The sequence below is a fragment of the Oreochromis aureus genome, linkage group 4 (genome assembly GCF_013358895.1).
Source record: "Oreochromis aureus strain Israel breed Guangdong linkage group 4, ZZ_aureus, whole genome shotgun sequence".
Classification (NCBI taxonomy): Eukaryota; Metazoa; Chordata; class Actinopteri; order Cichliformes; family Cichlidae; genus Oreochromis; species Oreochromis aureus.
The window spans coordinates 36,276,729-36,304,128 of record NC_052945.1 but is presented as its reverse complement, the minus strand read 5'-3'; the positions used below and the strand labels follow the sequence as shown (position 1 = coordinate 36,304,128).

At 41.7% G+C, this 27,400-nt stretch overlaps 1 protein-coding gene across 1 annotated transcript; it reads right to left on the bottom strand.

The window, feature by feature from the left end:
* Positions 1-129: 129 nt before the first annotated feature.
* Positions 130-27,400, bottom strand: LOC116335600 (apoptosis regulator BAX-like). The gene is made up of 6 exons (XM_039611207.1): positions 27,145-27,400; positions 26,997-27,027; positions 5,609-5,773; positions 5,144-5,282; positions 3,978-4,082; positions 130-1,877 (listed from the first exon to the last, which is right to left on the bottom strand). The coding sequence occupies exons 1-6, from the start codon at positions 27,170-27,172 to the stop codon at positions 1,734-1,736; spliced, it is 612 nt and encodes a 203-aa protein (XP_039467141.1). The 5' UTR covers positions 27,173-27,400; the 3' UTR covers positions 130-1,733.

Below are 27,400 nucleotides of genomic sequence, written 5' to 3'. Positions count from 1 at the left end.
AACCTGCACAATCCTTAGGGAAACAGGAGAATTGGAGTTTGGCTCAGTTTGTGGCAGACATCACAAACAAGGCTCAACTCTGTCATTTATCATTATACTCAGACTTGAAGAGATAGATACACAGCAGTGTCCTTTATCGAGGCTTTATTTCTGTTTTTTTCTCATTAAAAGCAATACAGAAAAAGAAAAACACTGACTTTTTGTCTGTGACATACAAAATATGTACAAACAGTAATAAAAAGGAAGGACATGGAACTAATGACAGAATAAAGCAGCACATTGAAAAGTATGACTCCACTCTGTCTGATACTGACAGTGCAGAAAAACAGAACATAACACTGGGGCTGTAAGAGGCACAACAGGTCAACTACTAACTGGAAGTTTGATGGTTCAACATATATGCATATCCTTGTGCAAGATACGAATGCCTGGTGCATTCATCTGAGTATAAATGCGTATGAGTGTTGGATAGAAAGCCCTTACGTAGAAAAAAATGATTGTATGAATGAATGTGAATGGGTGAATATGTCAAGTAATAAGAAGTGCTTTGACTGCTCAAGAAGAGTAAAAAAGCAGTATATAAGAAGTATATATGAGTGATTCACTGATCCATGTCACTAGGATTTACAGTAATGACATCAGAATGTCACTCGGACTGGAGAAACATAGTCTGAGGGTAACAAAGAGAGGGAAGCAAGTCAGAACTGAGGAGATCATACTACCAGAAGGCAACATTGCAGACAATGAGAACAGTAGCTGGGAATCCCACACAAATGGGAATCATGAAGAGGCCGGTAGGAATGCTGCAACTACCAAATACCTGCAGAGAGTAAGGCACGTCCTGAGGAGTTAGCTGAATGGGAAGACCAAGATCGACATCTACACCCTACCGATCGTCAGGTACACTGCTGGGATAATAAGCAGGCTAAAGGAGGAGATGCCTCTGACATCAAGACAAGGAAGTTCCTACCACGCATGGAGGGTTTCACCCCAAGTCTGCACCCTGAAACTGTACACTAAGTGGAAGGAGGCCAAGGACTAGTTAGTGTCAGATCCACTATCCATGATGAAACAGCAAAGATTCCTGAGTATTACAACTGATGTGTGAAACCTGAGAAAGGGATAGGCCCTGCATGGCAGGGGAAAAAGTGGCTGATATCAAGAAATCCTACCAGTGGCTGGACCAAGCTGGACTGAAGGACAGCACAGAGGGACTAATCATGGCTCTAAGCACATGGTCCTTAAAGGCTGCATCTACAATACCAGGCAAGACCCCAGATGGAGGCGGTGCAACACTTTCTCTCTGTCTCCATCTCTCACATATAAATGGTGAATGGTCTGACTCTCATGTAGCGCTTTTCTACTCTCCCAGCGCACTCAAAGTGCTTTAAATACCGTCATCCTTTCTCACATACACTATATTGCCAAGAGTCAAATTCAACAGGCAGCAACTGTAACCTGAAAATGCTTAAAAAAGTTTTCACTTTTTTTCTCCTCTGACTAGAAACAGGATGTCTGACCAGGTCATTTGGTTCAGAAGACCCTGCATCGTTACACAATAAACACTTTTCCCCCCACAACACTGCTGTTTTTGGATTTTCAGTTTTGTTTGCATAGATAAGAGAAGATTGAAAAGAAGAGCTGAGTGGTTTAGAGACATTAAACCAATGTGATCAAAAACAGACTAGAGACTCCGGTCCCGAATATGAATGTTTTTTGTGTGTGTGTCAGACTCAGGACTGTCTGGTCAGCCTCCAGGTGATGAAGCTTCCTATAGACATGCCAGCGAGGAATATGATGATAAGGCCGTAGCTGTGAGAGCTCATTGATGACACCCTCTGGATGGATGCAGCTGCCAACTCTGAGAAGCTGTTGATCTGTGGACATGCACATACATAGTCATTACTTCCATTTGTGCAACATCAGTCACTAATGGTTTACTGTTCAAGATCTATGTGTAACTTATAAACATACTTAAAAGTAAAATACATAAATACAACTCCTCACTTATGAGGAATTACCTGGGTTATCCTTTAAAATACTGTATATATGACCACAAAAAATTAGACCGAAACATTTCCTTTAGATCAGACATGTCAAGCATAAGGTGCGCAGGCCGAATATATCTGTATCCAACCTGTGACTGAAATTCATATGTGAATTATCAATGTATGCACTTTACAGAGAGAAAGCATGCCACAGCCACACCACTCATACAAGTCCCATAATGCAGTGCAGCAGCCGCTATATGCAGATGGGGATTGTGACATCATCAATGCTATGCATTATGGGAATGTTTTTTGTCCAACTTGATAATGGAATACAGGTAGGCAGAGGCTGTGTTTGGGCTTTAAACTGTGAACATTAGTAACTGATAACAATGGTGAGCTGCTGTGCTATAAAATGACATAACCATACTTATGGCTGAGTATAACTGGTTTTATGGACCTGACTCAGATTTTTGTGCTTTTCAGCTTGGAAGCAGCAACAAGGAGCTGATGAAGCAGCTGGAAAAGGGAAAAACAACATGTCAGAGAAGATCTTTGTGATCTTTGATCTTTTTCTGAAATATTATTTATCAGTTCTCAGTATCATACAAAACACTCACTCAATTACTTTGTGTGTCTCAGTGTGACCGATATGTCCACAAAGTTTTCAAGATGCCATTGAGGGTCTTTAAAGGTACCTATTAATAAATAAATGTAAATAATTTACACAATCTGTAATGCAACCATCACTGAAACCAACCAGCTGATCTACACCACAGCAGTTGTGATCACTGAAGCGTCCGACGTGTGCTCTCATTGGCAGGGGAACACTACGAGAACAGCAGCCCCGCCGAGGCTGGAGATCAGTAGAGAGAGCAATACTGGAGGAGCATAGGGGAGAAGGATGCAACCCATAACTGCAGGATCCAGTATCCATCACAGTGACCGATCTCCATGCAAGAAAGAGTCTTAAGTATGAAGGACAGCGCAAGTTGAACAGGCTCATGGCTCAATAAATGAGCAGGACCCAGAAAGAAATGGGCAGAAACACCAGAGGAAAACCAGACCGATTAAAGCTCCTGCTAGACAGAGCAGTGTGTTGAGACTGTAAGACTAGACGTCCCCAAACTGGTTACACTGGTTACACAGACTGGTGCACATGTCAGCCACCTCCTCTACATGGATACGATCTGGAGTAATGTACTCACCTGAAGGCTTTTCAGGGAGTTTTTAACACAGCCTAATAATAATGAATTGCAGTTGTCCAGCCTGGAAGTAAAACATGCATGAACTCGTTTTTCAGCCCCTTTGAAAATATGCTGTAGTCGACAAAAACTCAAGAAAACCATGAATCGGCATATGGGCATTATTTGTGCAAAGACTGATGCTTCTGAAGTGAAACAGAGCAGAATTACAGAGGTTTCAGTAAAGACGAAGCTAGGAGTTTTACAGTGTATTTATGCAATATTATACTTTACATTACAAGAACGAAAACTGTGACATTTGCAAACCTTCAGTCCATATTTACATATTAATACTTGACGTTTAGCATTTGGATGGCGTTTTCAAGAAATGTGGTCATAATGGAGTGGATTTAAGTTTTGGAAGCAAGACAACAAAGACAGAATTAATGATAATGTTTTTCAAAAAATGATTGATTATGGTCTTCAAAAGATTATGGGAAGCAACTCTGAGATCTTTGCTTTCAGCAGACGTATTGCTTGATCATGTACATGCCACTGACCAACATAATATGATGTAAGTCATTGTAATATTATGCCTGATTGGTATATATACACATAAACATAAGATTGCCAACTCCAAATTTTCATGCTGACATCAACGGGGTCTCTCAATGCAACAACCCGCTATACAGAAACAAATAAGAAACGAAAACGAATGTGCAGTACTTTATCTACACTTGTGTATAATCTCAAACATGGGGTCTCAGGGAAAAAGACAGTGAAGATATACTGGTGTATAACATACCCAACCTCCGTGATCCTGAATCCAGCCCAGCAGATTGTTTTTGAAAAAGTTCACTGCCCAGGTAAGGACCTCTCTCACTGACTGAGGGAGGTGAGCCTCGACCATCTGATGGATAAACACACAGGTGAAGTTATGGTACTGCAACCGTCTCCCAAAACGAGGTAAGAAACATGGGTGAGAGCGGTGTGTCACACTGTGGATACGTGGGACTATAGACACACTGTTCATTTGGAACATTTTATAGCTCTTTTTCTGAAATGTCATTTATCAGATCTCAGTAACATACAACACACTCTTTCACTGACTTTGTGTCTCAGTGAGACCTATTATCTCCACAAATTCGGGATATTTTGCAGGCAATAGTTGTGGTACTTATGTCCACTAAGCAGTTTAAGCTAAATCATTCACAGGTGCACGAGGTCAACTTTAATTCTGAGAAATAATTTTCTCGTCATGTTGGAAGTTTTAAATAACACTCTGGGTTGTCTTTGCTTGCCGTCATCTCTCCTCCATTGTGACTATGCAATTTAATTATAGTTACAGCCAATTTAAGAGCAGGTACGCGAACATAAACATTACTGTACAGACATTAACAAAAACAAAGAATCAATGTGACGCACTAACTGTAAAGCTTAAGTCGCACCTCCAGGACATTCTCCATTTAACTTTAGTTTCTGTGAAATGCTTTCACATTTTTTTTTAAATCTCAGTTTCTATTTTCTTCTGTCCTCCCGTTTTGCTGTTCGTGCTATGTGCAGTCTTGGCAGACAATATAAGCGCTACTCCCCCAATAGCTTCCTGTAGTGTACTGCAGTTACAAAAATACATTTACGTGGTATTAGTCTATGATGTATTGACAATAAAATTCACATTTTTATAGTCGACATCATTGATTATGCCGTAAATCATTGCAGACCTACTGTAGACTACTATACTGTTTTGGTCCTCTGGCACACAAACTGAAATTGTAGCACAGCACTGATAAGCAGAATTGATAGGCAAGCTGAATAACAATTCAAAGGACCTGAACTACCGGGAACTGCTTTTGTAGAAAACTGGTTCTCAGTTCCCATCCCTACTAATGATGATAAAATAACAATGAAATCACAAAAACAATAAGGACTGCTTTATATTCTCAGATGTCCTGGAAACTGAAACCAACTCACCTTGACAGCAAGCCTGCCGGCTACATAGATGAGCACAGCGATTCTCTCCCAGGTGATGCCGTCCTCAAACACTTTGTCTGCCACTTGTCTGAATCTCTCTGACTTGGAGCCAGAGCCAGAAGCCACACCATCTATCACACTGCAACAGAACAGCATAAGAGAACAGCCACAATTTAAGCAACCTGTTTTTGAAAACACTTAAAGCCCTTAAAATTGCATTCTGACTGACAGACGTTTTTAGTTTATGACAGAGACATGTCACTGAGGAGTGGCATGAAACACTTGTCTGTACACCACAACCTCCATCAGCAGGGCGTCTAGTTATCTCTACTTAACACTCAAACTGTACGGTGTAAATGCTTATTGAGCCAACATTAATCTGTTGCACTCATCCAGTAATCTACAGTATTATTGTACTAAAGCAGTCTCCTAACATGAGATCTGAGATGAGGAGGAAAAACTCACTCTTGAAACTCCTGGTCATGCTGCACTCTGTCACCGACGATACGTATCATTTTGCTCAGCTGCTTGACCAGCTTCTCCTCCTGCTCAGTCTTCACCTCCACAGTCAGTGGAGTGAGAGGCGGGACATCCTCTGAGGGCACATCCTTCAGCTCTTCCTCTATGACTCTGTTAGAGAACACACAATTCTGAGCTTAACATGGCTTCTTAGACTAATATTAGCTAAACAGCTAAACAGTGTTCCCACTCAGAATCATTAAGGTTTTTGACACTTTACATTACACATTTACTGTGGAAAGAAACGGTTAAAAGTGCATTTTCTAAGGACAGCGCTCGCAAGCACAAAAAACCAAAAACACGTGACACCCCTTTCCTATTGGTGGAAAAAAATAATATGGCAACTTGTGACATTTGGTTGTTTAGGAAGAGGAGAAAGTTTATAAGTGATGGTGGCGAGGGAGAGCAAGCGAGCGATATCCATAGCGAGTTTTGAGACGAGAGAGATTTGTGGCGTTTAGTGTGTTTAGAGTGTAGTTAGTGTGTTGTGTTGTCTTGTATAGTTAGTGTGTACTGTAGTTATTGTTTTTGTTTTGTGTGTCAAAACGATGAGGGCACTGCTGAATGTCACAGCTGCTGCCAAAAAGTCACCAAAGGCAGATTGTAATGTAAACGCTGTCTGCAGGTGGAACACAGGGGGAGTGTTTTTCAGGCCTGCTGGTTTTAGGCCTGTGATATGGAAACTAGGAACACTCCTCTGACCCATACCTCCCCCAGTCCACTACATATCAAATCCCCTTCCCACGATGTCCATAATCTGCCTTACAAGAAATACTGTGATCAATTTTAGTAAAGATTACATTTGCATCCTCTAAGCAGAATGCCAAAGGCTGCGTGGTCAAATGTTTGTTCACGTTAGACGTATTTCCCCTCTTTGTTGGCTTCAGTGTTGGTGTCATTACTAAAAAAAGTTATTACACATCTTACAGAAAACACTTTTCTTAAAAGTAATGCAGTAAGTTACACCCATGAGAAAGAAATTCATTATACTACTTGTTACACTGTTTTCATGTTATTCTGAAGCACACTGACTGATAATTAAAGATTAACAATATAAACCTACAGGCCCGTAGGTTTATATCACCAGCACAAATCACTGTCCTAATGAGGACACACGTGATCTTTCTCTTAGTATTTAGGTATGAACACAAAGCAACAACACAAATCAAAGATGAAAATTAGCACAAAGAGACTTTAAAGGCATTGCCACAGTTATTCTACTGTAGAAACATGAACCTGTAGAAACGGAGGCTGCAGCCTGACTGCTCATCAGTTTGTTATCTGTTGAAGTGACGCCCCCGCAAATGACGGCTCACTCTATCACGGTGCCGGGCTGGGTTAGCGTTTACTCAGCTTTAGCGTCTTTCTGGATTCTTGGTTAGCTTAGCATTAGCATGCTGTCCGTTCAGATGCTTGCGAAGAGCCAACGTTGTGTTAACAGTATGGTGCAGTTGTTTCTGTCCTGGAGCGGTCTTCACTTTACCATTGTGCTCTCATCCTTTTGTGCAATAAAAATAAATCCACGCTGTAGACTGCACCACTATTTTCCTCCTCAGACACAAGAACTGAAATCAGCTGATCGTAGCGAGAGTGCAAGAACCGATAAGCGAGATCGATAGGAAGGCAGACTAACGATTCCAAGGAATTGGACTATGTTCTCGATTCCGATCCCTACTGCCAGGCCTTCACTGCAGTGGCTTTCAGTGCTGTTTGCTTGTGGGCCTTTTGTCCAAAGTTTAGTCTTCAACAAGTGAAATTCATGCTCAGTTGTGTTAAGATCAGGTGACTGATTTGGCAGTCAGGAATATTCGAAATATTCAAGAATATTCCATCGTTGTGCTTTAATAAACTCTAGTGTTGCCTTGTCTGTATGTTTTGGGTCATTTTCTATCTATATTATGAAAAGCTGCTCAATCAATTTCACTGCATTTAGCTGGATTTGAACAGAGAGTATGTCTTTGTACACCTCAGAATTCATTCAGTTACTTCTGTCCTGTGCCACATCTTCAATGAACACTAGGTGTCCCAGTGCCACTGGCAGCCATGAACGCCCAAGCCAACACAGGGGCTGTGTCCCAATTCAGGGGGCGTTTATCAATATGCGTACTTGTGCGTACTTGCGTTCTCGTGTACTCGTGATACGTCATCAGTCGGAGACCAAGTACTGTTCCAATTGGCACGCATCACGCCGAGAACGCGAAAAGTCCCGGATGTGTTCTCGATCCGCCCATTTTATCGAGCATGCATCGGTGTAGACTTGGGACAGCTATATATCCCAGAATGCATTTCGTCCAAAACTCAACAGCGGACTCCCGCACATCGTCTCCCCCGCTCGCGGTCCTCTCACTACTCAGGTTAAAGAAACCCCAGCAGCTGTCTATAGTATTGAGTGTCCACTAGAATAGAAATAAAAGCGTTCTAACATCTCACCTGCTTGTTTTTATTAAGGTATGTACACGTATGTACATGTACACTATTTTTATTAATAGAGGTTTCACTACTGAGGTTAAAAATGATATATAAGTCACTTAGATCACTTCTAAATGTTAATGTTTGGTTTATTTCAGTGTTTTATTTGTTCCTGAGTAAACCGGTTTGGCTGTGATTAAAGTTAAACTTCATAACATGTTACTCACAGTTAAATTAGGAGGGGACGGCAGTAAAAACTCCGGACCTGTGACATCATCACGTACGCTGGTGTTCCGACTGTACAAATCACGAGTCCGTGCTCGCGTACTTGAGAATTGAGAAACGGCCCACGAGTCCGTGCTCGCGTTCTCGGCGGGTACGTACTACCGTGCGTTCTCGGCGAGTACGTACTCATCGAGAACGCGAGTACGTACTCGCGTACTTGGGCATTGATAAACGGCCAGGGTCTGCACGCTTGAAGTACGCACACTACGCGTACTACGTACGGTGCGTACTACAAGTACGGGAAGTGCGGAAGTGAGAGGCTTGTGAAATGGGACGGTCTAGCCTTCGTCGCGCTGTTCAGGTTGCCTAGCAACCATGACACCAACCGCAAGAAATGTTTCACACAGCTTTGTGTGACAGAAATGAAGGAGAAAAATGTTTTGTTGTTCATTCATTTTTGTCATGACATCACTTTGATTAGTTGAGACCACAGGACTGTAAAACATGATAGTTGGGCTTCATTTCTGTACTGAACAGTCATTTCAAGATTAGTTAGTAAATAATAATTAGCTAATGTTGTTCATGAGACTAAAGTCATCTCACTGTGGTAATGTTAATATAATATGGACAATATTATATGTATTGTCATATATATATATATATATATGAGCTTGAACTCTGGGTCAAAGATGCAAGTAGCAGTTATTTATATTTCGTATCACCTTAAATCTTCACTCAAAGACAAGTATCTCTGACAGTGTATATACAGATATATTATATATAAGAGACAAATATTGTTCGTTTAATATGTTGGCATTATTACATTTGGCTCAATGCTTACATATATGTGTAAAAAGAAAATGTACGAGCTGTGATAACTGTTTCTTATAGAATGAAGATCAGACTGATATATTAAATATTCCTTTATTGGGTGAGAAAATCAGACCATGTCATAACTGCTTTAAGTCACACAGAATAGATATCAGAGCCTTAAACAGGCTGACTTCTGCTAAATGGGTCAAACTGGGCAGAAAGTCTACAAACACATAACATCCTTATAGAATATGATGTAACACTATAGCTCAACTTAGCTCAGAATATATAAAGCATATAAACAATTACAGCAATATGATGCAACAAACACAGCAGTGCTACTAATCCAAAATACTCAAAGCTTCATAGAACTGAAACAAACATTTATTTTTAGCTCCATTCTGCTGCTGATACATACTTTAGGTTTCTGAATATTAAACTTGTTGCTGCCTTTCATAGTGTGTAACTTGAAGGCCCTGAGTACTTTCTCCCACACTGAAAACACTGGGATGATAACATTATTTGAACATTACCTAATAAGACTGATTCAGGACAGATAATTAGTTATGTTAAACTTTCCTAGCAGTCCTTCACAAACAGGGAACAGTCTGTCTATTCTCTCCATCTGTCAGCTGCTGCTGGCTCTTCCTCCTCCTCTTCCTCACACACTGCTGAGTTTGTCCTGGTGGATCATCAGGGTGCAAAGCCTCACAGATGATGTGCAGCAGTGGGTCCCTCAGTCTGTCCTCACTCTGGACACTTGCAGTCGTCACACATGGAAATCAAATGTGTGATAAGCTGCAGGATTCAAACACAAGTGTAACTTATAAATACATGTTCATACTTTTATTCCACAATCAGAGAGAAAGAAACAGAGAGAGAGTGCAGGACAGACAGACAGGTGACAGTCTCAGGTGTACACACTGCTACAAAACAGCACAAGAGAAGGAGGATTTAGTGTTTGTGTTATTACGAGTGCTAAACAAGAAGAGTTCCCAGATGGTCCAGTGGACACATGTGTGACTCCTGTGATTAAAGCATCTTTCTTTCAGCTTAACGAGTGAACCGTCAGCTCGTTCAAACACACGTTAAAGTCCGTTTGGCTCGACACCACCGAACAGAGGCAGCAATATAACATAGCTAACATTAACAGTGCAGTGAATCCTGCTTGTGCCGTCATATTCAGGACTGCAAACAGAGCAGCATCACTGACTTTCAGCTTGTTGTGTTTGTGGATATATGACTGACTTTAATTATCCATAAAATCATCACATTCTCTGTAAGATTAAGGTCAACTATATATATATATATTTAGAAGTAGAGGCTTTAAAACCAAGTAAACGCTGAAAGTACAAACATCACTAATGTCACATAACTTTGCCGACATGTGGCCAACAGTAATGTTTTAATGTTCTTAAACATTCGCACATAAATAAGTGACATAATATTCAGTACTTACTTTTGACAGTTCACTCTTCGTCCGCTCCCTTCTGTCGTATTTTGCGGCAAAATTATCCACACCCACCGCCGTGCTATGGATTGTGGGATATATGGGGCCACGAAGCGTGCACTGGACCACGCTTGATATTTGGGGAAATCGACGGCGCATTTGGAGTATGCATTTGAAGTACACTTCGAATTGGGACAGCCGTCGTCGCGTGGCGGTGACGTAATCGCACTTGAAATGCGTACTTCAAGCGTGCATACCCTGAATTGGGACACAGCCAGGGTCTCCACCATGCTTTTCACATGATGTGGTATGCTTTTGTTCCACACCTTCTCCAGACTTTCTTCTTGCCATCAGTCTGGTAGAGGTTGATCTTGGTTTCATCTGTCCAAAGAATGTTTTTCCAGAAGCGTTCTGGGTTGTTTTTTCTTTTTCAAGATGTTTTTTAGCTAAGTCCAATCCAATAAGCCTTTGTATTCTTAAAGCTTATGAGTGGTTTGCACCTTGCAGTGAACCCTCTGCAGTGTTGGGAAGGTTACTTTTAAAATGTATTCCATTACAGAATACTGAATACATGCCCCAAAATGTATTCTGTAACGTATTCCGTTACGTTACTCAATGAGAGTAACGTATTCTGAATACTTTGGATTACTTAATATATTATCGTGCTGTTTACAACTATGTGAATGTACTATTGCTGTGATTTATTACTGATACTGAAGGTCCGCGGCTCCGAACCGTAGTAAAGGGACCTCTGGCTAATACGTCGGGTTCCGTGTTGGGCTGGTAGCCGAAAACTAGCTTTACTTTGTTGTCTGGGTCAACTTTGCTTGCCAGAGACAGAGAGAGGCGTTGAAAGGCTGCTCCAACGGAACTTATTTTTTCCGGAGGAAAACACGAACACAGTGTACAGTTGAGTCTTAATAGCTTACTTACAGCTGGGCTCGTCAGGCACTCTTCTTGGCTGCAGTGGTTATTATTATATTTACATGCTTCCAGCTCCCGTTTTTGCTCCGTGTCAGCTCGGACTTTTCCTTTCTCTCCCTCCCTCGCTCACAGACACATAACGTGTATGGTAGTTGAGGGGTCTGACAAATGCTTTTGCCATGATGTAATCTGTAATTTCCACAAAGCATGCTGATCAGTGTAATTTTCAATGATTGAACTGTAGTAGAGACGAGCAAACATATTGGTACATCTGAGAAGAGAGAACTTTTGTTATGAAAATGATTTTAATCTTTTACACATGATTGCATTTGAGCTTATTAAAGAGCTGTGGCTCCTGGTCAAGTGAAGGTCAGAAACTCTTGGCAGGCGTTAAGGATCAGCCAATACACGGTGAGGAGGACAGGAGCTCTGAAAGGAATGGCAACACACCTGCCTACAGACGCCTGGAGTGATTTTTATCTTTTATTACTTATATTCTTTAAAGTTAAGAGTTAAGTTTTTATCATTTATACCTTATATCTGTTGAGTAAGTTTCCTTAATGGTTCGAGTGTGACATTTACCCTAGAAATCACACAGAGTTTAGCTGTGTATGTGCACAGGCCTATGTCTGGCTAAGACGAGCAGTGTGAGGCAAAGGTGCAAACGGGTCATGACACATACATAGCCTACACAGCAGGCGCCCACACATACACACACTCACACACACACACATACACACCATAACAGATCTATTTTGGTAGGGCAGAAGTGGAGATGTATTTTTTGCTGCAAATGCAGAATTGTGCTGAAGTACTCAGAGGAAGTGCAACTGATGTCGAGACAAGAGACGTAATGTTCTTTAAACCATGTTAAAGTTCACGGAACATTTTGTGGTTTAGGTGACGTAAGCTGTACCTTGTCTATTTTTGCAAAAGAGGGGGCTTTGTTATTGTACCCATATAAAACCTTTGTTTAATCATCGTGAGTTCAGTTCGATTGCTGACTTTGCCCAGCTTCGACTCCACGCGTGTAATCAATAAATCTTTGCTTTGACCACATCTTCCGGACCAGAGTTGTTATTTGCTTGTGAGCCCTCCGTACTCCTTTTCTCCAACTTTTGAACCTTAACATTTTGGGGGCTCGTCCGGGATCTGCAAGAAGTAGAGAGAATGTTGGGAGTGCAGCATAAATTTGGGACAGTGTATCATCCCCAGTCTCAGGGAAAAGTAGAAAGAATGAATCTGAACTTAAAAATAAGATGGCTAAAATATATGCGCACAAACAGGGTTAAGTTGGGTAGCTGCACTCCCCATTGCTTTGATGACCATACGATGTTCTGTGAATCAGTCAACAGGCTTTACCCGTCACGAGCTGCTGACCGGAGACAGTTTCCAGCCCCTTGGACAGCGGTCTCGGCGGAGCAGCCCCAGAAAAGGAACAGGTCTCATGCTGAATATTTTAACGAGTTGAAAGCCCTTGTGTCCAGTTTCACAAAACAGGTGACGTGTGAGAACCCCAGAGAGAAAGGAGAGGTCCCGGACGCCAAGGCGGTGTGGCTAAAGGTCATCAAACGCAAGTGGAAGGAACCCAGGTGGACAGGTCCATACGAGGTGACAGGGCGGACGGCTACAGCGGTCCAGCTGAAAGGGAAAGGCGACACCTGGTTCCATTGGACGCAGTGTGCGGCAGCAGACGAGCCTAGTGGACGAGGACCCGCGCCACCGGACACGGGAGCAACAAATCTAAGAGGCAAAATAAATCCTCTCCCCGTTAACGGGCCGATCGATAGTCTACCCGAAAGGTCGAAGCAAGAAGAACCGCAGAGGAGGAGGTCGCCGCCTACAGAAAGGAGCAACCACAAACTGAGTGGCCGGAAAAAGCTGAGAAAGAGAAAAAGCAAGCAGCAAAGAGACACAGAAAAACCACGCTTTGTATTCTTTTATTTTTAATTATTAAATACACGTTGAAAAATGCCACGCCGTGAATTAGACCCTCATGAGGAGAGGGCACAAATTAAAATATTACTTGTTATTGTGAGTTTGATGTCTGTGATGATATTAATTATGGCCGTATGTTTGCTCGCTTATACTTTGCAGAAAAACCCAAGCGAACTGTCCGGACCGGAGGCCAGCCCACTCCAGCACCACAAGAGGGATCGTCACGAAACGGGGCCAAGGGTGAGAACACAGCGTGAAATCTCGGGTATAAAGGATGGGTGTCTCAGCAGATATAAGGGGCTAGAGTTGGACTACGTTAAAGGGTCCACAAGTGCGTATATGTTTGACTTATGTGAAGTGATAGATTGCGAAGGGTAAATAGCAGCTGGAGGGGATATGATGTGTGGATTTGTAGTCACCCTGCCATATGCACACGGGGAGGGAGCCCTCACTCCAGTCGGGGAAGTCACGCTGTCCTGGGGTCTTATACTGCAGGGCAGTGGTGTATTCCTGGTTGGGGAAATGTGGTAGGATGGACCGGAGTGGGGTGGCAGCCGCAAGTGCCTGAAGGGTTAAAAGGGATAGCAATACAGAGGGATTTTTCCACTTCTCAGAACCCCATTACTCTTTCCCTGGGTCCTTGGAATGCTCTCCCTAGGTCAGAAAGTCCGGGAGGTGTGTTTTACCTGGTAATCGGGATAGATATGGTGGGAACAGATCCGACAGGGGTAATTAGGATAAATCTTGTCAACCCAAAACCCAAGCCAGTAGAAAACGTGTCGCTCACCGCAGCACCAGAGGAACGGGAACCAAAAGCCAGGCGAGTCCTCACGGTAGATTATACGAGGTTAAAACCAAAGGATTTGATAGAACGCGCCACCGGGTTCAGTGACAGTAACCTGTGGCTGGACTGGATGGCATTAAATGCCGAGGAACAGCAAGTGTCAAATTGTGTGGCTTGTGCGTCGGCTAGACCACGCTTTGTTCACAGAACCAGCACCACTACATCCAGAGGATCAGTGGGGCTATGACTGTATGCTGCAACTGACCAGAGGAGTGGTGAGCACTGGAAACTGCACGGTGTTGTCCAGTTTATTTCCCCCAACCGATAAACATACAAAGGCGGGACCATTTATGCCGAAAAAAGATAATTATACGTGTTTTAAGTTCTCCACAGATCACGTGAAATATGAGGTGGGAGAAATTGACCCAAGTTGGTGTTCGGTTACCAAAACAGGGAGAACCACAAACAATGTAAGTCATGCAAACACTTTGATTGGGACCTGGGCTAGAAGTGGGCTTTATTATTATTATGGACATAAAACTCTTTTGGCTCGTGTTCCTCTGGGAAGCGTGGGGACGTGCGCAATGGTGAGGCTAGGTGCGCCACTTATGTTAATAGGAAACCGGGTGAAGGCATTCCCAAAGCACGACACACGCACACTGACAGCTAGGCGCAAGAGACACGTTCTGGGAAAAAGAGGGGCTGAGGGAACACATGCTTATGATCCTAGGATGGACTCGCCGACCTGGATAGACTCAATAGGGGTGCCCCGGGAGTTCCAAATGAGTATAAGCTTGCGGATCAAATAGCCACCGGTTTGAAAATATTCCAATAATCGCTGCTCTCTTTCCTGTGACCCCTAACAAGAATGTGGATAGAATTAATTATGTTCACTATAATCTGCTGAGACTCTCTAACCTTACTCGAGATGGGATGGAAGGGCTAGTGGAGCAAGTGGGTCCGACCTCGCTTGATGGGGGCAGCAGAATAGAATGGCTTTAGACATGCTGTTAGCAGAACGAGGCGGTGTATGTGCGATGTTCGGTGATCAGTGCTGTACTTTTATTCCTAATAACACGGCTCCAGACGGGTCAGTCACTCGAGCACTAGAGGGGTTGAAAACGCTCTCTAAGACCATGCACGAACATTCGGGAATTGAGAATCCGCTGGAGGGCTGGATGACCTCGGTCTTCGGACAGTGGAAAGGGTTTGTACTTCCCATTATGCTTTCATTAGCTGTGTTGGTGGGTATTTTGGTGACTTGTGGCTGTTGTCTCATTCCTTGTGCCCGAGCTCTGTTAGAAAAGGTGATCACGAAGGCAGTGGATTCGGGAGCAGAAGCCCACATACCCATGATGCCTTTGAGGGACATGGGAGTCGCTGTGTGGGACGAGGAGTGAAGCACCTGAAAGTATGGTGACCTCTGGTCAGTCAGAGGTCAAAAGGGGAGTGAGGGGTCTGACAAATGCTTTTGCCATGATGTAATCTGTAATTTCCACAAAGCATGCTGATCAGTGTAATTTTCAATGATTGAACTGTAGTAGAGACGAGCAAACATATTGGTACATCTGAGAAGAGAGAACTTTTGTTATGAAAATGATTTTAATCTTTTACACATGATTGCATTTGAGCTTATTAAAGAGCTGTGGCTCCTGGTCAAGTGAAGGTCAGAAACTCTTGGCAGGCGTTAAGGATCAGCCAATACACGGTGAGGAGGACAGGAGCTCTGAAAGGAATGGCAACACACCTGCTTACAGACGCCTGGAGTGATTTTTATCTTTTATTACTTATATTCTTTAAAGTTAAGAGTTAAGTTTTTATCATTTATACCTTATATCTGTTGAGTAAGTTTCCTTAATGGTTCGAGTGTGACATTTACCCTAGAAATCACACAGAGTTTAGCTGTGTATGTGCACAGGCCTATGTCTGGCTAAGACGAGCAGTGTGAGGCAAAGGTGCAAACGGGGTCATGACACATACATAGCCTACACAGCAGGCGCCCACACATACACACACTCACACACACACATACACACCATAACAGATCTATTTTGGTAGGGCAGAAGTGGAGATGTATTTTTTGCTGCAAATGCAGAATTGTGCTGAAGTACTCAGAGGAAGTGCAACTGATGTCGAGACAAGAGACGTAATGTTCTTTAAACCATGTTAAAGTTCACGGAACATTTTGTGGTTTAGGTGACGTAAGCTGTACCTTGTCTATTTTTGCAAAAGAGGGGGGCTTTGTTATTGTACCCATATAAAACCTTTGTTTAATCATCGTGAGTTCAGTTCGATTGCTGACTTTGCCCAGCTTCGGACTCCACGCGTGTAATCAATAAATCTTTGCTTTGACCACATCTTCCGGACCAGAGTTGTTATTTGCTTGTGAGCCCTCCGTACTCCTTTTCTCCAACTTTTGAACCTTAACATAGTCCATTCTCCCTGCGGCACGGAATGCTACAGGCATGGCCCTAAAGAATGTAGCCTCATGGGCAGTCCATGAGGCTACATTCTTTAGGCCATGCCTGTAGCATTCTACCTTTAGCTTAGCACAACAACAACAACAAAAAGCGCTCTCTCACCCAGGAAACACGCAGAGAGAGAGCGCCACCCTGTAACCATGGCAACCGTAACGCTGCCGCCTGGAACAACATTACGTAGCTGTCAAACAAACCCAAACAGTCCTGACCCGCGACAATATGAAACAGGGAAGTACCGCCGTGTAATCCATTTATTTCAACAAAGTAACTGTATTCTGAATACCACCTTTTTAAACGGTAACTGTAACGGAATACAGTTACTCATATTTTGTATTCTAAATACGTAACGGCGGTACATGTATTCCGTTAGTCCCCAACACTGACCCTCTGTATATACAACTAGGCGAATGTTACATCACCAGGTTGGCTGGTTGGTTGGTTGCAGTCAATAGAGTGACATTAGTTTATGTTAGCTAACTAGTAACATAACATATAATCATATCAATCAGCTGATGTGATTTGCTGTGGTATAATGGCATGTGGTAACCTGTGATGTTGTAAACTGTTTGGATGTGCTTGGGAAAAGAGATTATTTTATTGGATAAAATACAGTGATCGCATCGCTAATTGCACAGCTACTGTACGCCATCTCATCTTCATCAGAAATGAGCGCTTCCACGGAGGTGTCATCAGCATATTTGACTTCGTACCAAGTACTTTTTTAGTACCTGTTACTAAGCAGGTACTAAAAAAGTCATGAGTCAATGCGTCTCGTTCACTGTGGCGTGTCCAGCGGGGTGGCCTGGGGGGGCACAGGCCACCCCCCCCCCCAACCAGACTGGCCACCCCAGGTGCCACCCCGAAGCCAAAACAATAAAATCCAATGAAATATCAAATGTACGATTATGTTTTCACAGAGAAGCTGAGATATCCGAGTGTAAGTGAATCCAGCATCGGCTTCTGCGCTATGAGCATCATGTTAGCAAAGGTAGGAGAGCCAAGCAAGAAAGAGGCACCGCAGAAAACAGTTTTTCGGCGAAAGATTAACAGTTTAACATAGCTGGACTGGCCATCGAGCATGGCGGAGCTTCCACAGCGGCTAGCAGGTGGATGAGGGAAGGGTAGGCAGGAGGAGGAGAGACCCGAGGCAGCCGCCGGTCCGAGTGTCAGGTGAACTAAACTTCAGGTAAGAAGTTATGACCTGCAGTCTATCTGGGTCAGATATAAACCAAGTTTAGGTGGAGTTTATTTTCGTTGTGCTGACTTTTTACAGTCAGTTACAATAACTCGTACTGGTGCTAGCTAGCATGATGGAGTTTCTATACAGCTGGGTGGGTGCTGTGATGTTACTGATAGTGAACTTTATTTTATTCATAAGGTTAGTTTGTAGAGTTGCCAACGGCTCCTTAAAAAATGGAATAGTCCCTCATTCAGAGAAAATATTACAGGTTTTGTATTGAGCTGAGAAGAGACGCAGTTTGTCCCGGACTTCAGCTATAATGAAAAAGACACAAAGCTGGAGTTATTCTGTGTCTTTGCTGCACAGCTGCCTCTTCTTCTCTCATTCTCTCCCCTCTCTCTCCTGTTTCTACTTCAATCATGAAACTGATCAATGATCAGCTGATCGGCTTTTCTCTCTTGTTTATTTATCGCCCACTTTGCCAGAAAGAGGAAACCAGCGGATGTCGCGTTAAACAACAGCAGCACCTTTAAGCTTGATCAGCTGTTGTTAGAATTTATTTAATACTAATTTCTAGTATCAGCTGATGTTGGAGCCACAGCTGTAAAGCTGCTGGTCATGATGTTGGTTTGGTTATCTGGTGAGAGGGAAACATGAAGATGAAACCAGGAGATGTCCTTACTGAATCATCAGAGCTGAACAGGTGATGGAGAAACAGGTTTACCTTTTAGGTGACATGGATGAGTTGAAGGGAAGTTATGAACTGTTTCTGAGAGACAAATAACACCAGGATCCTTTTCTACGTAGCTGACAGCTGGTAACTGTGCAGGGGCGGATCTAGCAAAGTTATGCCAGGGGGCCAGGTAGAGCATTAACAGGGAAAGGGGGGCACAAAGAAATACTTTTCTTTCTTATTCTCATTTAAAATATCTAGCTTTTATTAAATAATTATCTGAATCTTGCGAACAAAGTTTTTATCTGATGTAAAATTGATAGAAATCATACATATACCAACAAGACCGTGTACATCACTGTCACAACAGCGTTTGTTTTCATTCAAAGGCTTTATGGCTTTAATACCTGGTGGGCCGGTCTCTGGTCAAAATGCCCAATTTTTTGTCCCAGTCCAGCCCTGCATGTTAATACTGGCAGTGTCACCATGCCAGCTGACTGTATTTCATCATCAGCCAGTGTTGTTCTTTATACATCAATATTACCAAAGTTTACCATAAGGCAGCATAGAAAGTATTTACTTGCTTTCAGGTTTTATTCAAATGTTAGTCTTTTCATTTGTTTCCCCACTTTTTTCCTGTTTCAAAATCAAACACCAGTTTGTGAGAAGATTATCTTTTTTTAAGAGGCAGATAAAGTTTTGCATTGGCTAATTTGCCAATTGTTAAATGTGTTAAAATATGTTAAAAATGTTCATATTTTAATATTTAAAAATGTTTTTGCCCAAAACATACATGCACTATATGTCAGTAAAAATACTATGCAAATATTGCTGCACTGTAGTGGTTAAAACCTCATTCTAATAAGAGTCAAAAGCAAATTCAGTTATTAGGTTTACAGGGTTATTGAATGATGGTTAACTGTTGGTAGAATTTTTTTTAACATTATCTGCCAATTACATCTGCCACCCTTCTCCAAATCTGTGCCCCTACCTGGCCCCCCCAACAAAAATTTTCTAGACACGCCACTGCTCGTTCACGAAAATCAAAACCGCTGCTTTTGAAACCTGGAAACGAAAGAAATGGCTGAAAAACAACACCATGATCCCCGAGTCTGACAGATGCCACAGACCGAGCAGCAGATTCTTGCCTTGAAATCCACCTTTGTTGTAGCGCTTTTGTCCCATGTTATTTACGTCGCGGGACGCTCTGACGTATTGCTATTACGACAGCCACGCACATTACAGTGCTCTTCTGTAATGGAAAACTAGTTGATCCGAGTAGATCAGCAGTCCCCAACATCTTTTGCTCCACGGACCGATTTAATGTCAGACAATATTTTCACGGACCGGCCTTTAAGGTGTGGCGGACAAATACAACAAAATAAAATGATACGACCGAGACAAAAATGGTGGTATTTTGTAAAATGTATAATATTAAACTAATTCACTGTGTAATTGTGTAACTTTTTTAGCAGCTTCCTCCTGAAATGCGCCAACAACACTGAGAGTAACATCCTCCTCTCTGCCCCTCAATGCTCTCTGGTCGCTATGGTAACGTGTAAATATTTCTTTCAAAATAAGACACGCAACTACAACACAGGAAAAGAATCAGGGAAATCGAGTTAATGATAAAAACCCTGAAAACCATAAATTTCACACCTGAGCCTCAACTCTTGCGGCCCGGTACCAAACAACTCGCCCCGGGGTTGGGAACTGCTGGAGTAGCTACTAAAAGGGGATATTGATCGAGGAGCAGGTAGCAAGGGGGATTCTGAAGGTAGTTCGATGGTAAGGATGTCAGGGATTATGATGATCAATGCTGAGCTGTAGTCCACAAAGAGCATCCTGACGTAGCTCTTCCTGTTCTACAGATGGCTCAGCGCTCTATGAAGGTTGCTAGTGATGGCATTCGCCGCGGACCTGTCCCACTAGTAGGACACATGTTGGTAGAATTTGAAGAGTACTGATTTCACACATGCCTTATTAAAGTCCCCAGCAGCAATATGGACGCCCTCACAAGGTAGCTAGAACAGGGCCTGCACTGAATGGACATGGGCTCTAAGTCTTGTGAGTAGCAACCTTTTATAATTGAAGGTTTTCTTTAAGGTTTTGCATAATCAGTGTTCACTACTAATGTATGGAACGCCAGGACTGCCATAATGAATTAATTAAATACACCATTAGATAATTAATTAAATGTGGCAATAATTAATTAAAATTGGAAATAATTAATTTTTTTACACATTTAATTAATTAATTATTGCCACATTTAACTAATTATTTATTTATTTCACATTTTAATTAATTATTGCCACATTTAAATAATTATTTAATGGTGTATTTAATTAATTCATGTTGGCACACTTGAGTCCTTCAGGTCTCACCATGAAATAATTTTATCTGTCAACCTCACCCATCAAACTCAGGGGGCGGGGTTAACACTGATCGAGTCAAAACCATTGCTTTGGCCTGGTGGCCATTGTTTTTAGCACACAACAACCGGCATGTTGAAACTAACAGAACTGAACTTTGGGAAAACCCTGTTTGTGTGTTACCAAATATCGTTTTAGTATATTTTTTTTAGCCGAGAATGTGGTGGTTTAATCTTCAGATGTCTGGTCGGTTTGTCAAGATACAGCCTCTTTGCAAAAGTGCTTCGATGATTTCGGAGAAGTCTGCCCAGCCCAGTCTCACGGCAAAGCGTGGGACAGACCCGCTCGCCTCGCAAACATTCGAGCTTTTATTACCGCCGACAAAGCGCAGGCCCCGGTACACAGCTGTAATAACCCCGGCAGTATACACTGACTTCATTTACAGAGGTTATATTTATCAGGTTTTTATTTCCTGATGTCCTTATGTGTCCTACGTGTTTCAGTCGCCAATTCTGAATTATAACAAACATTAAAAACACGTTTAAGGAGGAGAGAGAGCAAATAAATTCGATTAACAGCTGATCTTTGGGTTTTTGTTCAGTAATCAGCGTGACCTGTGTATAAAAGCAGAAAACACGTTGGTGTTTCCGTCATGTAGTAACTGCTGGCTTTAACCGTACAAAGGTGGTTCGACACTATGAAACACATACAGACTTCATGATGTTCGGCTAATATTTTTATCGTGAATATTAATCATGAGGGTAAACGGCCCTGTACACCACGGAGCGAGGTCAGCATCTCCACGACATCTTCAGCTCTCTGAGTTAACCCAGAGTTTCACAGCTGACTAATCTAACGGTCATCTACGAATATGTCACGGGTCATATCAATATGATTTTACAGAAAATCATCCTTATCACTGCCAACTATTCCAGAGACGTGGAAATCTACAGCATAAAGAACACAAAAATATAGCAGTCTAGCAACACTGTAACAGAGATGAACCGTCAGTTTGTCACAGATCAAAGTGGAATGAAAGTGATTGGTTAAACAGGTGTTCGTGATCTGTGTTATCTGCGTTTTTATCAGCGTAAGAGACTCAGCAGCAGATTAGAATAACATTTTGGTGATTTAATAAATCGCTAAATTAATACACTCAAGAAACGAGCAAACCTGTTCCGACAGTTTGAGTTTGTATTCCCTCAGCTGCAGACTCGCTGCTGTTTAAATGTTTGAGAGCGAAGATTAGATATAAAGCAAACATCAAACAGACTCAGTCTGCGTTCACATGTGATATGAGGCCAGCACGTACAGTGGCTGTGTCCTGTTTTAAGATCATATATGTAAAATTGTTGTCTGACCTGCGTCGACCCAGTCCGTGGTGGGTCCGTGGAGTCCGTGGTTACCATGGTTACTGCATAAGCAGCTGTAATTTAAACAGCTGGCACAGCAGAAACCTACCGGCGACATGAGTGTTTATGTTTGTCATTGCAAAAGAACTGTCTGAATGGTTAACTGAATTTAACTTGGATAAATTATAGTTAAGGAGTATCACAGATAACGCCCACGGAGCTGTGTGACTGTTCACCACTGCACTGAAATAAGTAGGCTATTACTGAAATACACGTGCTATATCATAAACTATGATATAAATAGGGAGGTCCTACTAACATGTTTAGTTTTAAAGGACACCTTCCTGCCTTTAGTCTCATTCATGAATTAGTTTTCTTCTAACATCCAGAAGTCTGCACGTTTCATAGTTTCTAACAAGCCTTTGACAGTTAAACATAACATGACCGAAAAAGCAAAAAAAAAAAAAAAAAAAAAAGAAAAAAAAACACACAAATTATATGTTAACCTCATTTAGTTTTAGTTAGGTAAACTCTAAAAATTCTAACAGATACCTGGTGCTTAGAATACAGTTGATGATGATGTAATATTTCTGTCCAGGTTGCGGTCTTCACGATGAACATGCTGTTGCAAACTCTGCTCCTCTCGGTGGAAATGCGCCTTCTTTTCCTCTTTGTATAAAACATTTTTAAAGTCAGTTTAATCTCAAAATTGACTGTCAAATCCAAAACACACCAGAAAAGCGAATGGTTCAGTCTAACACAGTGAACCATTAAACTTCAGTAAAACTATGCGGTTATGAAACGTAACTTTGACCTCAGCCAAACCGATTTGCTCAGTTGTAAATAAAACAGCGAAGTAAACGTGACCTGACAGACAGAACCTGAGTGAATTAAGTCCAGTGTTTAACCACTGAGAGCTAAAACTCAGGTGAGGTTTCAAAGCTGTGTGCCGGTGATTGGACATCAGCCGCTGATAAAGCTGGTTCGCCTATAAAGTGCTCTGTAGGGAAACAAGCTCCAGCAGCTCTGCCCTCGGGGAAAAAAAACTATATTTACTTATCTTGTGCAGAAAAATGCGCCGACATTGCGTTATATCGAGCACTGGCTGCCCAGTTAAACTGTGACTATCACCAGGTAACGTGGGCGTGTTTCTTGAATTAGCAGCAGGTGTTAAACAGCTGACAGGTGAGGAGGAGGATGCATGCAGGTAAACTGAGGGCCTGTTGAGCTGATCGCTGGTGTCCTGAGAAACATGTCAGCTCGTTCTTTATGTTACAGAAGCACAGAGACAAAAGATCGGGCGGAAAGAGACGATCGTTTGGTGCAAACGAGAGTCTGCGAATGCAACATGTGAAACACAGAGAGTAGAATATGTAAACAAACCGGTTAATGTAACCCCCCCCCGTTAAGCTGCTACAGCTGCCCCAAGTCCACACAAGCAATCGATTATCTAGGATCGACCTGTCTTGACTTACTTTGCACGGCAACCAATCAAATGTTAGAGAAGCTGCAGTGGCAGCGTTAACCCCGCCCACTTAGTTTGATGGGTGAGGCTGACAGATAAAATTATTTCAAGGAGTGAGATGAAGGGGACAAAAGTGCCAAAATGAATTAAATAAATAAATCATTAAATAATTAATTAAAAGTGTCAGTAATTATTTAAATATGTCAATAATTAATTAAATATGTCAATAATTAATTAATTACATGTGTCATAAATATTTATGCAATTAATTATTTCCAATTTTAATTAATTATTTAATGTTGTATTTAATTAATTCATTATGGCAGTCCTGGCGTTCCATATATACTATCCTGGAATCAGTTATTTATTGTTTAGAACATCCTTTGAAATAGCTTTAAAAACACTCTTTGTGTGAACTAACACCAGGGTTTGACTACACAACGAATTTATGTTGATGAGGCTCCCTGGTGTTTGGACATTTTCCTGCATTAGATACATTTGGGAACATTGATCCTATGCCGTTTTCCTGCATCTGAGTCCTAATCCTAAAAAGCCTTTGCTCCAGAGCTATTACTTATATCAAATGCATATTGATTTTCATTCATCCTCCTGTCTTTAATCTGTTCATGAAACACTTTCACACTTATATTGGATTATACAGGGAGTGCAGAATTATTAGGCAAATGAGTATTTTGTCCACATCATCCTCTTCATGCATGTTGTCTTACTCCAAGCTGTATAGGCTCGAAAGCCTACTACCAATTAAGCATATTAGGTGATGTGCATCTCTGTAATGAGAAGGGGTGTGGTCTAATGACATCAACACCCTATATCAGGTGTGCATAATTATTAGGCAACTTCCTTTCCTTTGGCAAATGGGTCAAAAGAAGGACTTGACAGGCTCAGAAAAGTCAAAAATAGTGAGATATCTTGCAGAGGGATGCAGCAGTCTTAAAATTGCAAAGCTTCTGAAGCGTGATCATCGAACAATCAAGCGTTTCATTCAAAATAGTCAACAGGGTCGCAAGAAGCGTGTGGAAAACCAAGGCGCAAAATAACTGCCCATGAACTGAGAAAAGTCAAGCGTGCAGCTGCCAAGATGCCACTTGCCACCAGTTTGGCCATATTTCAGAGCTGCAACATCACTGAGTGCCCAAAAGCACAAGGTGTGCAATACTCAGAGACATGGCCAAGGTAAGAAAGGCTGAAAGACGACCACCACTGAACAAGACACACAAGCTGAAACGTCAAGACTGGGCCAAGAAATATCTCAAGACTGATTTTTCTAAGGTTTTATGGACTGATGAAATGAGAGTGAGTCTTGATGGGCCAGATGGATGGGCCCGTGGCTGGATTGGTAAAGGGCAGAGAGCTCCAGTCCCACTCAGACGCCAGCAAGGTGGAGGTGGAGTACTGGTTTGGGCTGGTATCATCAAAGGTGAGCTTGTGGGGCCTTTTCGGGTTGAGGATGGAGTCAAGCTCAACTCCCAGTCCTACTGCCAGTTTCTGGAAGACACCTTCTTCAAGCAGTGGTACAGGAAGAAGTCTGCATCCTTCAAGAAAACATGATTTTCATGCAGGACAATGCTCCATCACACGCGTCCAAGTACTCCACAGCGTGGCTGGCAAGAAAGGGTATAAAAGAAGAAAAACTAATGACATGGCCTCCTTGTTCACCTGATCTGAACCCCATTGAGAACCTGTGGTCCATCATCAAATGTGAGATTTACAAGGAGGGAAAACAGTACACCTCTCTGAACAGTGTCTGGGAGGCTGTGGTTGCTGCTGCACGCAATGTTGATGGTGAACAGATCAAAACACTGACAGAATCCATGGATGGCAGGCTTTTGAGTGTCCTTGCAAAGAAAGGTGGCTATATTGGTCGCTGATTTGTTTTGGTTTTGTTTTTGAATGTCAGAAATGTATATTTGTGAATGTGGAGATGTTATATTGGTTTCACTGGTAAAATAAATAATTGAAATGGGTATATATTTGTTTTTGTTAAGTTGCCTAATAATTATGCACAGTAATAGTCACCTGCACACACAGATATCCCCCTAAAATAGCTAAAACTAAAACAAACTAAAACTACTTCCAAAAACATTCAGCTTTGATATTAATGAGTTTTTTGGGTTCATTGAGAACATGGTTGTTGTTCAATAATAAAATTATTCCTCAAAAATACAACTTGCCTAATAATTCTGCACTCCCTGTATATAATTGGTGCGCTCTCAGAATGTTGGTTCTTACTGACAACTGGCTGCATCTTTGTATATAAATTAGTGCACTGTTAGTAGATCACCCTGTGATTGTGACATCACAGTAATTTTCCTCCCTTAGTAAATCTGTCTAATAGCATATACAAAATTAAGTACATGTTATTTTCTAATATTTACCTGCTTTGTAGTTCCTATAACTACAGTAACATTCTTTCCACCATCACTTATCCCAGCGGAATTTTTAAGTAAAAATTAATTTATGATAATCCTGAAGAGGGCAGTCCTGGCGTTCCATAAGTATATATGTCAGGATGGAATATGAAATACTGTACAATTACTACAAATGATCCCAAAAGTTTGATTCTGTTCATCTGGACGTAGCGAATGAAGAATGGACCGGGAAACCTGCAGACTGAAGTAATCACCTCGATGAGTGACGAAACATTTGTCCCACTGAAAACGTCCAGATCAAAAGAATCAACCTTTTGGGATTTACATACCTGGATTAATGAGCATGCATCAACACATACTACAAAATTATATTACATATGTTAAGAGATTTGACATCTATATTTAGCCTGTAGAAAAAGGCCAATAATACTATGACACACAGATTTTTATCACTGGTGCAGTTTACGGTAAAAAGATAACATCAGTTCCTGTAAGATGAAAATGAAACTTAATTCAGATAAGGACTTTAACAGTGTTGGGTCAAAATGTATTATTATGTGTTATAATAAATACAATATCTGCACATGAGCTACTATGTATTCACTAACACAGGAATAAATATGTTTTAAAAATGTCTAATGACTGAATAATTATATAGCCAATCAACTGTTTTAATGATGAAAGACATAATTTTACTGCTTTTCTCAAGAAAAGCAGTGTAACTCGAAAATCGTAATCATTTTTTACTGTGCTCCAACAACTTAAGGATCCAAAAAAGATTTATTGTAAAACATTACTGACCACTTTGTGGTAGGTAGGTGGTTAAAAAGCAAAACGAGTGGGAAAAGAGCAACGATGAAAGCATAGAACGAAACTCACTCTTTGATCAGGGCTTCCCCGATTCTCTCATCTGTGGAAGAGTAAAAACAAGACGTGTCAGCCCAAACGTGTTCTCCGTAGTTACACTGCAGGCGAAGTAAAAGGCAACAATGAAACAAGAAGTAATCAGCCGGTAAGGCAAGCTTACCTGACATGCCGTTCCCCGCGCACGCCATGGTTTGAAGAGAAGTTTAATGAATGCGAAACTTCCTGAACAAACTCTGCCGCTTCTTCCTCCGAAGTTACATTAATCTTTTTCTGATTAAATAACCTAAGCAAAAAACAACAACAACAATAAAAAACACCTAAACAAAAACAATTTACCACCAGCACACGTCAGCTGGTGTTTCGTCGAAGTTAGAAAAGCCGACAACTGTAACAAACCCACAGCCCAATCCCGATCA